This window comes from Schistocerca piceifrons, chromosome X (genome assembly GCF_021461385.2).
Source record: "Schistocerca piceifrons isolate TAMUIC-IGC-003096 chromosome X, iqSchPice1.1, whole genome shotgun sequence".
Lineage (NCBI taxonomy): Eukaryota > Metazoa > Arthropoda > Insecta > Orthoptera > Acrididae > Schistocerca > Schistocerca piceifrons.
This window is the reverse complement of record NC_060149.1, coordinates 348663764-348681614: the sequence shown is the minus strand read 5'-3', so window position 1 is coordinate 348681614 and position 17851 is coordinate 348663764. Positions and strand designations below refer to the sequence as shown.

At 41.0% G+C, this 17851-nt stretch overlaps 1 protein-coding gene across 1 annotated transcript in view; it reads left to right on the top strand.

Moving 5' to 3' along the window:
- The window catches only part of LOC124721954 (katanin p60 ATPase-containing subunit A-like 1), a 210563-nt gene extending 193103 nt beyond the window's left edge, over nucleotides 1-17460 (top strand). Inside the window, exons 9-10 of the mRNA XM_047247120.1 lie at nucleotides 14212-14338; nucleotides 17251-17460. Coding sequence (XP_047103076.1) covers nucleotides 14212-14338; nucleotides 17251-17449 — 326 coding nt within the window. The 3' untranslated portion in view covers nucleotides 17450-17460. The remainder of the gene's footprint in view (nucleotides 1-14211; nucleotides 14339-17250) is intronic.
- The last annotated feature ends 391 nt before the right edge of the window (nucleotides 17461-17851 follow it).

Genomic DNA, 17851 nt, shown 5'->3' with positions numbered 1-17851 from the left:
AGATAAGCAGCAGAAACTCTCGCTATATGCGGAAGGGAATTGTCTTGGTGAAATGTAAGCCCAGCATGGCTTTCCGTGAAGGATAACAAAACGAGGCCTAGAATATCGTCGGCCTACAGCTTTGCTGTAAGGGTGCCGCGATGACTGCCAAAGGGGTCCTGCTATGAAATGAAATGGCACACAAGACCATCACCCCTAACTGTCGGGCTGTATGGCGGGTGAGAGTCAGGTTGGTATCCCACTCTGTCCGCGGCGTTTCCAGACACGTCTTTGCTGATCATCAAGGCTTAGTTTGAAGCGCGACTTATCACTGAAGACAATTCTACTCCAGGCAGAAAGTGGCTGACACCACTGCAGACAGGCTTGTTGGTGTACAGAGGTTAATGGTAGTCGGTGCAAGGAGCTCCGTGAGCTCAGCCCCCTTTCTGTGAGCCGCCTATTGATGGTCCTTGTGGTCAATGAAGCACCAGTTGCACGTTGCTTCTATGATAATGATGAATCCGTGGTTCTGATGATTGCTCGGTCCTCATGTTCTGTCGTCTGTTCCTTCTTGACATCGTGTTCTGCCATGGTTAATCCATTCCTGCCAACATCATCGAATAGTGGCATCGTTCCTATCCGAACGTCGAGCAGTTCATCGATTACTCCAACCAGCTTCTTTAAGAACAACTACACGTCCTTTCTCAAATGCTGATATCTACGTATACTGTTCGCGCGCCCATTTACGAGGTACAGTTGCTGTCTAATTGAATCCACAGAATGAAACTCGCAAAGATTTTATGTCCTAGTATTGACGTGTCCCGTGTTTATTCTCCTTGCCAGCTGCGCAGTAAAACTGTGCTGCAGTGTCACACATTCATCCACCGGCAGTCAAAGTTTACAGTTTTGCATTTTCCTTCGATACATTGATGAATACCAATTTGTGAGCAATTTACATAACTCCTACTTGGTGCGTCGTTTCTTTGTCTGGTACACATTTCAAAAGTTCATATGAAAACCCTGAAAAGGCTGCCAATATTTTAATCGAAACGGAGAGAAACTGAAAATGATTAAATCAAAGAGAGTGTGGCGGGTTCCTATAGTAAATACTATTATACTATGTTATCGACAAAATATACCGTTAAGAGGCCGCCGAGATGAAGTGATGAAATCGGCCAAGGAAAATTTCAAGCCGTTTTAAAATTTCGCGTTGACTCAGTTGATTCATCTCTCCAAAAAAAATTAGAGACAGCGCTGCAAAATGCTACATATCTGAGCAAAAAAGCTCATAATTAGATGATTGATTGTTACCATTCTGTCATAATAAGAAAGGTACTCAACAAAGTCGACGAAGCCGGCCGAAGTGGACGTGCGGTTAAAGGCGCTGCAGTCTGGAACCGCAAGACCGCTACGGTCGCAGGTTCGAATCCTGCCTCGGGCATGGATGTTTGTGGTGTCCTTAGGTTACTTAGGTTTAACTAGTTCTAAGTTCTAGGGGACTAATAACCTCAGCAGTTGAGTCCCATAGTGCTCAGAGCCATTTGAACCAAAGTCGACGAAGCGAAATATTATGCTACCCTTGGCGACGAAATAGGATACCAGTGGTGCAGGACAATTTAGTGTATGCATCAGGTATTTCGATGTACTAACAGCACAGTGCATGGAGATTTCATAAGCTTCCTGTCTGCAATTGACTTGACTGGTGCTGCATTAAGCGATCAAATCGTTCAAGTTCACAATTTGAGATGTGAAGGTTATGACGGAGATGCCAACATGTCTTGAAAGTTAAGTGGTGTACAATTTCGATTAAAGTAACTACTGCTTCTAACGACTTTTATGCATTCTGCATAACATAAACTAAACCTAGCTACCGTGGAGGCCAGCAGCTTGCCTAGTGTTCGCAGTATGATGAAAGATGTAAGTAGTATTACCAGTTTTGTAAGTGAGTGAGTCAGCAAAAGGGTTGGAACTTATCGAGCGAACTGTCCTTGAAATCATCCGAAGGCAAAAATAGTTTCAAAATCTTAATGATACACGCTGGCTTCAAAGTCTGATGCACTCCAATTCAAAGAGCTCTTTCACTATAGTGTACAGCTTTCTTTTTTTTAAGTAATTGACGGACCTTCTCCGCAATCGGAAAGTGCAAGTCTTCTGGTTTCTATTCGACGATGGCTTACCTTTGACGGTAACAACCCCTGTATTTGAGATTACTGTTTCGCTTTCACGCCAACTTTAGGCTGTTGCATTAGACCTTAACTTTTGCTATGAGATGGTAGACGGTGTAATAAGAACTCTGGAGAGGTACAGAGAAACTTAATATCAAGAAATTTCCCAAGAGGCACGTCGCACTTGTAGAAACTTTGGACATTCAATTGCAGGCTCCCAGAAAAGCCAAACATTCAATTCAGCGCTGAAAAATAGAAGCTCCAGATGCTAAGTAATACTAAGGTAAAAAAAGAACCTTTAATATACAGGGTGGTCCATTGATCGTGATCGGGCCAAATATCTCACGAAATAAGCGTCAAACGAAAAAACTACAAAGAACGAAACTTGTCTAGCTTGAAGGCGGAAACCAGATGGCGCTATGGTTGGCCCGCTAGATGGCGCTGCCATAGGTCAAACGGATATCAACGGCGTTTTTTTTTTTTAAATAGGAACCCCCATGTTTATTACGTATTCGTGTAGTACATAAAGAAATATGAATATTTTAGTTGGACCACTTTTTTCGCTGTGTGATAGATGGCGCTGTAATAGTCACAAACGTATAAGAACGTGGTATCACGTAACATTCCGCCAGTGCGGACGGTATTTGCTTCGTGATACATTACACGTGTTAATGATTGTACCTTAGCATATGGCAAAATCTAAAAAAAATCATCTGACATGACAATACAGAGAGGATGATTTCATCACACTGTGTTCCTGATTATACTTCTTGTGTATATTTCACTCTTTGAATTGCATTGTGAATATGTGCTCATATTCTTCTTTATTTTTGCATGCATCCATAATATTATGTGGAGTATTTGATTTCATGTTTATTTTTGTTTCATGTAGGACTAAAATAGAAACTGTTTCATTGGATAGTGTAGTATGTACTCATGTAAATTTGTTCGTGCTTACTAATCTGTGTGTTACAAGTTTGTTGCTAGTATTCTGCTTTACTTTAGATTGCATCCATTTTTATACTTTCTCACATTTAATGGAATACTCCATGTTACCAGCTTTTGACATAATTGGTAGTCAGCTTTATTACATCTGGTCATGACGTAAGTATGTATTTCTGCTTTGTATAGTGTTGCTTCTTGCCATTAAGTATCCTTTGTGGACGTAGTAACGGACACCCGTAACAGGGACTACTGACAATACAATGCACTACAATCATCCTTCCACACCAGTGAAAATTTGATAGGAAATAACACACACACACACACACACACACACACACACACACATACACACACACACACACACACACACACACAAGCTTTCATAATTGGATCTACTAGTGAATCCTCTATAACTAGAGTTTGCTAGATGCAGTAGTATTCAGTTCAGTGAAAGTGTTTTCAAACTATAGCACACAATCCGATGTACAAATATGTACTTCGACGTAGAATAATTTTTCTAGTTATAATATATGGCACAATAACTAAGAACTCTGTCACTAATATTACAAAACATACTAACCAGTAAAGTACTTGGGCTCGAACAAACAGATCTGTATGAACATTTGGTTACAGGACCATTATGTTCCTCTGAATGTGCTGGTGGGTGTCGTTTTTCTGCAAAACTCTGCAGTCATGCTCTAGATATCACTGTAGATGTAATTGTAGACGCCATACGCAATGCAGCAATCTTAACTATAAATGTAAATGCGGAATGTCATTAAAATGCTCCGAGCAATACGAATGACTGCAAAACGCACAGTGAAGAAATGCAAGTTGATCGCATGGCGTATTTGCACATTCTATATCAGTGTTGAATGCCACGTCAATGACACTTTTGAAGTTGTTGGATGATTCACCAATATCGTAGCCAGCGTTCTGCCACGCGTAACGAAACATTGGTCTGTACACTCCCGCAGATAACTGATTGTAAATGACAGAATGCATATTCATGATAACCTGTCGTGCAATTTCGGCTGCATATTACTGGAGCGTAGTTTAATGAAGTCTTTTTCATTCTCTTGGCATATATTTTATATTGCCTGAAGAAATACACATCCAGAGGTTGTGCATATTTTGTAGTTTTAGGCGGAATGATTTTTAAATCTACATGTTTTCCACCAGATGCTTCCAGTAGTACTCGTTCATCCTTATGTCCAGACCAGGAGTCACAAAGTACTAATGACTTTCTCGACAAATGTGGATTCAAAACTGACAGAAAAAACGTCTTCAGATGTTGTTTCGTCATCTTCCCAGTCACACTTGCATCGACGACGACATTTGGAGGGCACCGCGTTTCTATTTCCCTTGACACGCGGGGTCCAAACTTTCCACTGGATTCGTGGAATCGTCCATTGATATAGCAACATCGCTCGTGTAACTACACTGCTGGCCACCGTAAATGCAACACCCTGAAGGAAGCATCCAAATCAAGTGAAATTTACACCGTGGGTTTGCAGTGATGAGATATGCAACTGATTAGAATTTCAGCGCAGACACACATCGCGCGCGCCTGTGGCGCCACCTCATAGCGCCATTTAAGGCTTGGCGATTTCGACGAGTGTACGTTCGGCACGTGTGTTTACCTTGTGGTTGTTTCACAAGACGATCAGTTATGCCTCGTAGACAACAGCGAACATCGTTTGATCAAGTATCCGAGTTCGACAGATGAAGGATAGTGGCTTACCGAGATTGTGGATTATCATACAGAGAAATCACTAGTCATGTTGGACGAAACCAAACAACTGTAATGCGGATATGTGACCGTTGGGTGCAGGAGGGTACGACGGACCAACGTGGTCGATCGCATTCACCTCGGTGCACCACTGCATGTGCTGATAGGCAAACTGTGCGCATGGCAGTGACGGATAGCTCAGTGACATCCCGAACCATAGTACAGCACATTGCGTCTGTAACGCATCATCCAGTGTCTGCGTGTACCATTCGACGCCGTTTACAGCAGAGTGGTCTGTCCGCAAGACGTCCATTGCTTCGTCTACCATTGACGCAGAACCACAGACGTCTCCGTCGCCAATGGTGTGATGTGGACGGCAGAATGGAATGACGTTGTCTTTACTGACGAGGCACGCTTCTGTCTGCAGCACCACGATGGTCGAATTCCAGTGTGGAGACACCGTGGAGAGAGGATGCTGGACAGCTGCATTATGCACCGCCACACTGGTCTTGCACCGGGTATTATGGTATGGGGCGGTATTGGATATTACTCTCGCACGCCTCTAGTACGCATTGCCGGTACTTTAAATAGTCGGCGCTACATATCCGAGGTGCTGGAGCCAGTTGTCCTTCCTTACCTTCAGGGCTCGGCCACAGCCGTATTTCAACAGGATAATGCGCGACCACACGTGGCACGCATTGTCCAAAGGTTCTTCGTCAATAACCAGATTGAAGTGCTTCCCTGGCCGGCTCGCTCTCCGGATCTTTCGCCGATAGAAAACATGTGGTCCATGGTTGCTCAACGAGTGACCCAGATTACATCCCTAGCTGCCACACCAGATGATCTTTGGCAACGTGTGGAAGCTGCTTGGGCTGCTGTACCCCAGGAACACATCCAACGTCTCTTTGACTCAATGCCGAGACGTGTGGCAGCGGTGATCTCCAACAATGGCGGCTACTCTGGCTACTGATTCTGGCAGGAACCACATGTCACAGACGTCTGTAAACGTAATCATTTGATACTTGGTCAACATGTTATCTACAAAATAAATTTTGTTGTGCTACCTCTTGTCTTTCTTGGTGTTGCATTTACGGTGGCCAGCTGTGTATGTGTTGCACAGTTAACTGATTGCAACACCGCGACAGTGTTTCTCTCCCCTTTCGTGGATAGTGTTCTGTCACAAGAAAGTTCATAGTTGAACTGACTGATCACAGTTCCATACAGAACTAATATCGATGTTTTCTCTCGTGACATGCTCATTGACGTCAGCAACAAACGTTTGAGCTCTTTCAATCAGCTCTTCTTCGTCATCCTTATCTTTTTGTGCTTGGAGCATAGTGATACGGCGTGATGTTATCCTATACTCCTTTTTCAAATTAGTAATAAATCCTAGTGAAGCTGTAAAGTTTGTACACCCGAGATTTCTGGCTACGTCCAATGCCCAATGTTGTAAATGCCAATAATGAACGGTGGAACCGCATTCTCGCGCTTCATCGAATTTCGCCATTACACGCTCCTTGATGGTCTTGAACAGCAGTGTACGATTTCCTTTGAAAACTGTATTTCCTTCTCTTTTCTTTGCCACGTAATCCAGTATGTTTTTAATATTGCTTTTAGACTTCAGTTTAGGATATCTTTTCAGAAGCTTGTCGTATGTGTCGAAACCTCTTACGTAATAATCATCGTACATGTTCTCGAGTGTGTTGTCATCAAACGCCGTGATGATACTTGCAACTTTAACCTTCTTCTTAGGAGACGGTTGGTATTCACTGTCACTGCTTCCATCGCCTCTTCCCGCACTTGCCGTAGCACTACCGTTTGCAATGAGTTGTTCGTCATTATCATCCCTATCATCATCATTATGTGTTAGTGTAACAACAGTATCTGTTTCTAACTTATGCTCATATTTCTGCGCTATAATAGACACCAGAAAACATGCGAATGATTCGTCTTCTACACCAATATCATCTTCGCGAAGAAGGGTTCTTCGTAACTTCTTCTCAACCAATCGCAATACATTAGCAGGATTGATTATCAATCGCCGACCCATCTGACGCTTCAATACACAAATAATGTCACAAAACGCAACTTCAGAGGCACGCTGCACCGTCCCTAGTGGTCCCGACTGGCGTACCGGCAGGTCAGAGTGCAATGCGGCATGGCATACGCAGTGCCTCTAACGGACGACTGCAGAGTTTTGCAGATGCGGGAGTATCACTAGTGCAATAAGAGACCTTTACATTATTTCTCACACGATTTTGGTGTATTTGTGTTTGTTCGAGCCCAAGTACTTTCCTGGTCAGTGGCAAGAAGCAACACAGTTCAATGCAGAAATACATACACATTGCGTGAAAAGATGTAATAAAGTTGAATAACATTACTGTCAAAAGCTGCTAAATGGAGGTCCCCATAAACCCATTGGATTATACAGCTTATACAGCTGTCTCACAGCCAGCCACAGGTTTCAAGTCCGTCATTACATTGCTAGCTGTGAGACGGACCGAGCAGCTATAGCGCCTCCTTAGTGTTTCTTCTTCGCTGTTACTAGATGGCATGAACGTAATATACCATTGGAAAGTTTAGAAATCGGTCTGTTTGGTGGTGAGTACCACACACGATTTCTTTCGATATTTTACGAGTTTTAAGCAAACACTTTCAGGTTTTGTTTGGTTTATTCTCCCCAATCCCATCAAGAAAACACCCCCCAGAAGTTGTGCAGTGTGTAAAGCAAGGAAGAAGAAAAGTGATACACGATATGAATGTGAGAAACTCTAGTGGCGTTGAACATGCCTGCATTTTTCGGGTATATCACACCAACAAAAACTTCTAAAACAGTATTATCTTCATTCCTCAACAATTCAATAAATAGTGAGGATAGATTTATAAAGAACTGTAATCAAAAAATATATAACTTTGAGGAAAGTGTGTAAGACAACATATGATGATTTTCGTAAATTTAAATAGTAAATGTATGGTCAACTGTGGGAAAAATATTAGTAAGTCACTGGGTGAAATGGGAGAAAGTTGAAGAATGGATGTGAACTAAAATAAAGTAGGATATGAGAAATATACTTAAAATGCACTTAAACTGGGCAGTTCACATTCGTATTCGTAGGCAGGAACAAATGTCAACAGAACACTATGCAGCAAAACCAATTTCTGTTTTATATGAAACGAAAACAAATATGGAATTATTTACTCCAACAATCAATACAGATGCAAGCAAAAATCGAGCAGAATACAATCAGCTTATTCACAGTGCAGTTCAAAGAGTGCAATACACACAGGAAGTCATATATCAGGAACACAATGCGATGAAACCCACTTCTGTTTACTGCGAAACGAAATCAAATACGGAAGACATTAAATCACTCGATAAGAAAGCGAGATGATGTACTGATAATTTTGCAGTGCTCCAAAGGTCATGGCAGAGAATCGAGGTCATGTTACCGGAAGTCCCCCTAATGTGAATTTCAACCCCCCCCCACTACACACACATCGCTCTGCTGAGACTACCAGACACTGACTATGCGAGAACTGTCTCCAGTGTTCACGAGATCCAAATTGAATCACATAACTGTAGTGCTTATGACGGGGCAAAACTGCACTAGAATGTTGGCTCCCACAAAGATAATGCACTAAGACTTATACAAAAAACCTTAAGATAGTAAACACTAGTCTAGAAAGTAAAATACAAAGGTACAATTCACTTTTTCGAAGAAATACGTGGGAACAAAAATTAAACTATGCACTGTGAATAAAACAAACTAATATCGCTCCAGTTGCGTCTGTGGAAGCGGTGCCGCAAAAATGCGTGAAAGGATCAGAGCTGTCACGACGGTCCCACGTGGCAGGCACACATGCGAGTCAGCAGAAGAAGCAACGGCAGTGCGAACTGAGCTGTCGTATAGTACAGACGCGAATTTCGAGATTCTGTAATTTCAGTCCGCGGATCAGGAGGGCCGAGCTTAACGCGAGCTCCCCACAGACTCATACGGATCTTTGTTTTTCACTCTCCCTTTGCTTCATCATGTCTGCGAAACACACAGCACCCCCACGATCACGAGAAAAAGATTCGTTTTGTTCCGGACATGCTTCCACTGTTCTCCTGCCCTCACACAACCAGACGACACGCTCGTCACCGAGGAGGGTACACCGTCTGGGGTCGGTGTTCGAGCGGAACTGTTATGCAAAGACAATTATCGCGATCGACGGTTAATGGACATTGCGAATCAATTTCATTTTTGTCACTTGTTCATTTACTCATTTGGCAAAATAATTTTCGGAAAGTGTACTTATCAATTTCCTGTTACCACACCGTCGAACAAAGTGCGTGGGTGTCAGTAAAGTCGGATCACTCTACAACTGATATGTAAGCGGCGATACCCACACGTTCCCGCTTCACTGGTGACCCCAACACGATCGCTACGCTAAATGCGCGGTGATGAATTTTCATCAGTGTGAGTGATGCAGAACCACAAGTGATCTAACGCTTTCGTCCTCGCGTATGAAGAGTGAGTTCACGAACAAAACTTCGTGAACTAGGCGCTAAAGCAAGGTGACAGCTTTGGAAGAAGTGCAAAAGACAATAGACAGTGTACAACAGACAATACTTGGGCTGCCAGTGCGCAACCAGAGACTGGAGAACAAGTTTACGGGAGTGGCAGAAAGCACAGGATGTGTGTTTTGGTTAGGCTGCCCTCCATTTGGCCCCGTGGCCCAATCATGTGGTTCAGCCAAGTGGAGGCAGTTTTCATGAGCCACATCACCTGTGACCTCGCCAAATTTGGACATGTCATGAGCCAGCTAGATCAAGACTATGCAGCCAAAGTGTGGGATATCACCACCACGCCGCCATAGTCTTCATATAAGTGACTAACAGAGGTGAATTGCATCACTGCGGGAACAACAGCTGAATCATTTGCTGCGACAACAGGAGAGATTAGATTAGATTAGATTAGATTAGATTAATACTAGTTCCTTGGATCATGAATACGATATTTCGTAATGATGTGGAACGAGTCAAATTTTCCAATACATGACATAATTAAGTTAATTTAACAACATAATTAAGTTAATATAACAACTTTTTTATTTTTTGTTTTTTTTTTAATTTTTTTAATAATTTTTTTGTTTGGTTTTTTCTTTTTTTTCTTAATTTATATCTAAAAATTCCTCTATGGAGTAGAAGGAGTTGACATTCAGAAATTCTTTTAATTTCTTCTTAAATACTTGTTGGTTATCTGTCAGACTTTTGATACTATTTGGTAAGTGACCAAAGACTTTAGTGGCAGTATAATTCACCCCTTTCTGTGCCAAAATTAAATTTAATATTGAATAATGAAGATCATCCTTTCTCCTAGTATTGCAGTTATGCACACTACTATTACTTTTCAATTGGGTTTGGTTGTTAATAACAAATTTCATAAGAGAGTATATATACTGAGAAGCTACTGTGAATATCTCTAGATCCTTAAAGAAATGTCTGCAGGATGATCTTGGGTGGACTCCAGCTGTTATTCTGACTACACGCTTTTGTGCAATAAATATTTTATTCCTCAGTGATGAATTACCCCAAAATATGATGCCATATGCAAGCAATGAGTGAAAATAGGCGTAGTAAGCTAATTTACTAAGATGTTTATCACCAAAATTTGTAATGACCCTTATTGCATAAGTAGCTGAACTCAAACGTTTCAGCAGATCATCAATGTGTTTCTTCCAATTTAATCTCACATCAATGGACACACCTAAAAATTTTCAATATTCTACCTTAGCTATATGCTTCTGATTAAGGTCTATATTTATTAATGGCGTCATACCATTTACTGTACGGAAGTGTATCTACTGTGGCTTATCAAAATTCAGTGAGAGTCCGTTTACAAGGAACCACTTAGTAATTTTCTGAAAGACATTATTCACAATTTCATCAGTTAATTCTTGTTTGTCAGGTGTGATTACTATACTTGTATCATCAGCAAAGAGAACTAACTTTGCCTCTTCATGAATATAGAATGGCAAGTTATTAATATATATTAAGAACAACAACAGACCCAAGACTGACCCTTGTGGAACCCCATTCTTGATAGTTCCCCAGTTTGAGGAATGTGCTGATCTTTGCATATTATGAGAACTGCTTATTTCAATGTGCAATGACAGGAGGCCTTCGCAGTTCCTGCGCCATTTTCAGAGCCTCGCACAGTCCGACATGGTCCTAGACTTGCTATTGCGTGCTGTCTGGATGCGCAGCCTTGCAGCACAAGTGCAAGCAGCCATTGCTGCACAAACAGAAATGCAGCTGGACACTGTCATGGACTTGGCTGATAGGGTGTGTGACGCACCGGCAACAACACCCAATACCACCGCTGTGGCAGCCTACAATGCTGTCGCCGTGCCTGCAAATTTGGCTTTGTGGTGATATGTGTCTCCCGTAGTTACCAGTACAGATGCCAACCTGCCCTACCTAGTTCGAGACCTGGCCGCAAAGGTGGCAGTACACAGGTCGACCAGTTGGCACACTCACAAACAGAGAGCAGCAGTCCCCATAGTGGCACAGATTTCAATACCACCGATCTGGCTCCCACCACCATCAACGTGTTACCAGCCATTCTGGTGGTAAGCCGACAACATTAGAGCATCAGCTGAGTGGGCACTGCTGGTATCATTCCTGCTTTAGCTATAAAGCGACAAAGTGTCGGCCTCCCTGCTTGCACCCAAATGCCAGCTGTAAATGGGCCTAGGTTCACCCAGCTGCAGTGCAATATCCAGGCATCTCCTCAAAATGGAATGGCCTAGCAGCGTGAAGTACCTCATCTGCATGGGTTCCAATCTGTCTCTTTCCCCTTGATTTATGCTAAGAGCTTGCTGGAAGGCCTAGACAATCTCTTATGGTGGCAAACAACTCAACAATAAAAATGTACAGCACTTCTCACAGAAATTTGGATCCTGGACTGTGTCGCACCTTTCCTTGTAAGTTTGTTGTGGCTGATGTCAACAAACCAATCCTGGGTGCGAATTTCCTTGGTCACAACAACATATTAGCTGACATTACAAGTGCCCCTCTGATTTGACAACAAATTTGAAAATAGAGGGACAGTAACAGCTGGCTGCCTCGTTCAGTGTTAAACTAGTGAAGTTCCCCAGACCATATGCAGATATACTGGACAAATTTCCAGAGCGCACTTGTCTGCCTTGTGCACTGAGGCATGTTGAACATTCAGCAGTCCACCACATTATGACTACATGTGGACCACCAACCTCATGCTGTCCACATCAACTTGCACCCGAGTGACTTGCTGTAGTAAAGGCTGAGTTTGAGGCCGTGTTGTGACAGTGCATTGTTCGTTCACCATGTAGCCAATGGTCCTCTGCCTTGCAATTTGTGCCAAAGAAAGATAATTTTTGGTGCCCATGAGGAGATTGGTTGGTTGGTTGGTTTTGGGGAAGGAGACCAGACAGCGAGGTCATCGGTCTCATCGGATTAGGGAAGGACGGGGAAGGAAGTCGGCCGTGCCATGCCCATGAGGAGACTACCTACCTTAAATGCACAAACGGTGCCAGCCCGATACCTCAAACCACGCCTATAGAATTGTAGCCACGCCTTGGTGGGCTCTGTTATACTTAGCAAAATTAACTGCACGAAGGTGTTCATGCAGATCCCTGTGGCACCTGAAGACATTCAGAAAACAGTAATTATAATGCCCTTCATTCTTTTTGAAAGCTTATACTTGTCATTCGGTCTACAGAATATTGCCCAGACATAGCAGCATTTACTGGATGGCATTTTACGAGGCATATTTGTGGTATTTTATGTACCTCACTGATATCCTCATCTATTCAAAGCCATCTGAATGCCATCACTGCCACATAACGACCATCTTTCAGTGGCTGAGCGAAGCCGGCATAGTCATTAATCCCTCAAAAATTATGTTTGGGGTCACAGAAATTGAGTTTCAAGGGCATTTACTCAGAGCCACTACTGGGTAAGATGCAGGGGATGTTGAACAAGGCGCGCCCACAGACACACAAAGGCTTACGCCACTATCTTGACATGATAAATTTTTATCGGTGCCATCTGCCTAATGCCACCACATTGCTGGAACCTCTGACTGTGGTGCTACGTGGTCCTACCTTGAAGCCGGCCAGTGTGGCAGTGCGGTTCTAGGCACTTCAGTCTGGAACTGCGTGACCGCTACGGTCGCAAGTTCAAATCCTACCTCGGGCATGGATGTATGTGATGTCCTTAGGTTAGTTAGGTTTAAGTAGTTCTAAGTTCTAGGGGACTGATGACCACAGATGTTAAGTCCCATAGTGCTCAGAGCCATTTGAACCATTTTTTCCTACCTTGAAGGGAGAGACCCTTGTTAACTGGTAGTATGCAATGGAGAGAGGATCTATTAACTCCAAACGAAGCCTTGCAGAAGTGACACTGCTCTCTCACCTGGTGCACGACGCTCAACTGGCTGTGGTCATGAATGCTAGCCAGACAGCTATAAGTGCAGTGCTTCAACAGCGCATTGGCAGCAGCTGGCAGATGCTCAGTTTCTTCTCATGGAAGCTTTCAGAATGGCAACACACATGGAGTGCTAAGGATCATGAGTTGCTTGCGTTGTTCAAGGCAGTAAAATTCTTCTGCCTATCAGTAGAAGCTCATCCCTTTGTAATTTTCACCAACCACAAGCCCCTAGCTCACGTATTTCAGTACAATAATACCACGTGTACGCCACACCAATACTGGCAGTTGGAGCACGTGTCACAGTTCTTCACGGACATCCTCCATTACCACAATAAAGAAAAATTTTAATGGAGCAAAAAATAGTACATTCATAGTGAAAAATGCAACAGGAAATGACAGTGAAAGGAAGTTTGTTGACATTAATCAATAGCAGTTGAAACAGAAACAGCAGTATCTTTCATAAATATAATACATCAGTGAAAAATGACATTTCCTAACATTTATACAAACCTAGCAATGCACAGGAAGGAGTAAATTATCCAGCTGTTGGCTCTCTTCCAAGATTTGTGTAGTGATCTTGAGGATGTTATGCGTATAAAATAATTTTGAAAACAAATTACTCTACACAGAGTATATGCAGAGTTTGTTCTACTGGACAAGTGAAGACTATGTTATGTATCTTAAACCCACTGCATCATTTGAGCACATTCTGTAAGCTGACTTAGAGACAGTGGATGTCGTAAAGAGTTTGGTGTATCCACACAGTCTGTGTTACTGATGAGAATTAATTCGCCTTCATTACACAGAATAAATCCTATATTATTTGTATGTGGCAGTTTCTTCCTTTCCAATTTCTCTTTCACAGACTTTGTGTAATGGACCCTTTTTTACACAGATTGTCATTACTGATGTCAGGATGTTTCATGTTGTTTCAGATGAAACAAGATCTGCCTTGGTGAAACTATGCCTAGAAGGAGTAAATGTTGATCCCTCTCTAGATACTAACAAAGTTGCTGACAGCCTTAAGGGCTACACAGGATCAGACATAAGTAATGTATGTAGGTAAGTAAAATACAATTTGTTGAAAATCAAAGTACACTAATAAGGCAGAACATTATGACCATCTTTCTTCCATTTAAATGAGGGAAGCTGATAACCAAAGCAACTTGACAAATATGATTTTCCAGTGAATATCACAGATGTGACATGGCTTGAAAAATGAAACAGTGCTGGGGGAGATAAAAGTGCTTGAGAGCACACAATTCATGATTCATGATTGCTCATGTCTTTCTGCACCCATGTGTGTGCACTAAGTTATCCATTGACACCAATACATATTATGTCATTCAGCATTACAGGATTCACCTTAGAAAATAGTGTAAGAGAAATGTGTTATCTTCTCTAATAAATCAGGCTTCTTGTTTCATTATGTTAAATGATGCACCAGAACATACTGGCATCTTGGAGATCACCTGAACAACACACACATCATGAGACATAAATAAATAGGCCAGTGATCACAATACCATGTTATGAGTGGCATCCATCTGTGTTTACCTCAGCATTACACAAGGCAATTAGTAATATCCCTGTTATGATCAAGTTTTTATGCCAGTGGTTGACTCACAGAAAATTACATGAATGATCAGTATATTCTTGCTTATAAATGTAGACTGTCACTAATAAAATACTAAATAAAGTAGTTAAACATATTAGTAATAGTATTAACTGAAAGACTTTGAATATTCTGTACTACTGTCAGTCATGCTGCATGGCAGCTTATGTAACAGTGACCCAACTGCTAATGGTTGACACAGTAATTTCATTTCATAAATAACAACAGGTCACACTTATCTCTGTAACATAATAGACCATTATATGAATAAATCACTGCACACTGTTATGATTTAAGCTACTTCATGAAACCATCATTCTCTCATATATCATATAACAAATTAGAGTTAATAAGTCCGACAGACAACAAGCAGCCTTGTTTAACTTTCAAAGAGGAAAAATTCTGCGCAGTATGAAGCATGAATTATGGATGCCAGTATGGAATCAGAGGACAATTGAGCCACAGGCTAAAATCCTACCTACATGAAGACAAGAGAAAATAATCTCAGATGGGATCAACATGTAGGTAAGAGGGCTGGAGTCCAAATGGGGAATGGTAAATTATGGAGCCCTACAAGACTCTGTCCTCAGTCACCTGCTATTTCTTATCCACAAGCATTGTGATACACTATAAAACATCCACAGATGTAGAGTTTAATGCCATATTATTACTTGCAGATGTTCTGAACTGGTTCACAGTAAATTCCCTGACAATAAACCTCATCAAAACCAATTATATTTACCTCCATTCTAATCAGGAAAGCCCATAAGAAATTAACACTGCACTTGAGAGCCATCAGATACAGTGGGCATATTGTTTGAAATAATTAGGCATACTAATGAATAACAGGTTTAACTGTGAACATCACATCCTTCAAATCTTGAAAAGGATAATCTCCCAACTCTGAGACATCAACGTCTCAAAATCTGCTTATTTTGGTTACTTCCAGTCGCTCATCTTGTGCGGCAGTTCACTGATACTGAAAAAAGTCTTTATCATCCAGAGAAAGATTGTCAGAGTGGTGTGTGGACTGCCTCTAAAAATTTCATGTCCTAATCTTTTGAAGCAAATAGAGATATTAATTACTACCTCTCAAAATCTCTTTTTGATCATGCCATTCATGCGTCACAATACTTCTCAATATGAAATAAATGAATGAGTACTGCCATTGCCATAACACAAGAAGGAAATGTGGCATACAATAAAACTTGAAGAATTTTCTCTAGTGCAAAAATGTGTAAAATGCACTAGCACAAAAATCTTGAACTCACCTCCAAGTCATATTAAATCCCTACAAGGCAGTAACTGAATATTTGAAAGTAAGCTGGAGCAGTTTCATCTTGAAAAAGTTTCTGTTCTCTAGACAAATTCTTTAACAGACACAGGTAAGAGCATTTTCCATATCTACCTGTGTTTTGCTGTTTTATTGTCTCTTTCTTCTTTAATTAGATCTTATAAATCACATTGTGTCCTGTAAGTTATAAAGATGGTTACTGTATTTTATAAATCAAAGGCTGTGTTTAGGTAATATCTGAAATTTACATTTTAAACTCTGTATTGACATAAACATACAAAATGAGTTAACAGTTTCAAGTCATTCCACAAGCATGTGTGATCACACAATAATGGATAAATGGAATGTGTATCAGAATAAATAAATAAAAACACATTCCACTATTTCTCTGGCAATTTCAGTTTCTATCTACAGTGAAAGGAATTTTTCCTCATCACATAATAAGTATTCTCAATGGGTTACAACTTAGATGACATTGCAGGCCAATGGATAGAGATCATAGCTTTTCAACAAGCTGTGTGTTAAGTAAACATTGGATTTAAAATGGTGAAAAATTGCAGTGTATATCATGCAATGAAATAGCAATAAATGGTACAGTTGGACAGTTGTAATTATCACTGTCTATCTCACAGCCTCTAGTGAACACAATAAGTGATAACAAACAGTAACTGGTGTCACATCAGACTGTAGCACTTGATATTTCTGACACATGATGCTTATGAACCAGTACTAATTACCTGTTGTGCTTTGCAGTGACAATCATTGCTGTTGTCAGAATGGTATAGAAACTTGAAGCGGGCAAGATCAGAGAAAATAATGCTTGCTCAGTTTAGTTGTACCAGACATTTGAGTATTGACTCAGATGCAAATTGATGCTGAGGATTCAAACACAAATGGCAGAAGGTCACCTATGTTGTGGTACTGAGTTATGGATTCTAATGTGTTATAGATTCCAGAGCTCAGTATAAAATGCATGAAATGTTACTAAGAAAACCACCCCACTTGATCCTGAAACAGTAAATTAAACCTTTGTGTAATTATTCATGTTTTGTGTGCTCTTCTCAGGGATGCTGCCCTTATGGCAATGAGGCATAAAATATGTGGCAGGAGTCCAGAAGAAATTAAGAAAATCAAGAAAGAAGATGTTGATCTACCAGTAACTGTGCAGGATTTTGATGAAGCATTAACAAGATGTAAAGAAAGTGTATCAGCAGGAGACATTGCAAAATATGAAGTTTGGATGGAAGAATTTGGATCTTGCTAGAGACCTTGAAGTGATGATTATTTTTTATGAAGTGTAAAATGACATGTGATATAATTTTCTAACATGTTCAGACTGAAATAAAGATTATCCATGTATGGTATTCTTAACCTAATCTTTCCCATACTCACTAACCATTATTACTGATTTGCTCATTTTTTGAAACAAAATATTTACTAATTGTGTCTAGACTATTTGTTAAGATTTACTGTGGTGTGTTCTATAGAATCGAACAAAGATATGAAAATTGTTTTGCCTCATTCTCATTAAGAAGAAAGAATTCTTATTGTAGCGTTTGGCTGTCAGCGTTAGTCCTATGTACTTTATATGGGCAGTTTTCTGGTATCAGAATGAGCCCAAGGAGCTTTAGAATGCATAATATATTTTTTCCTTATCCCTTTTCAT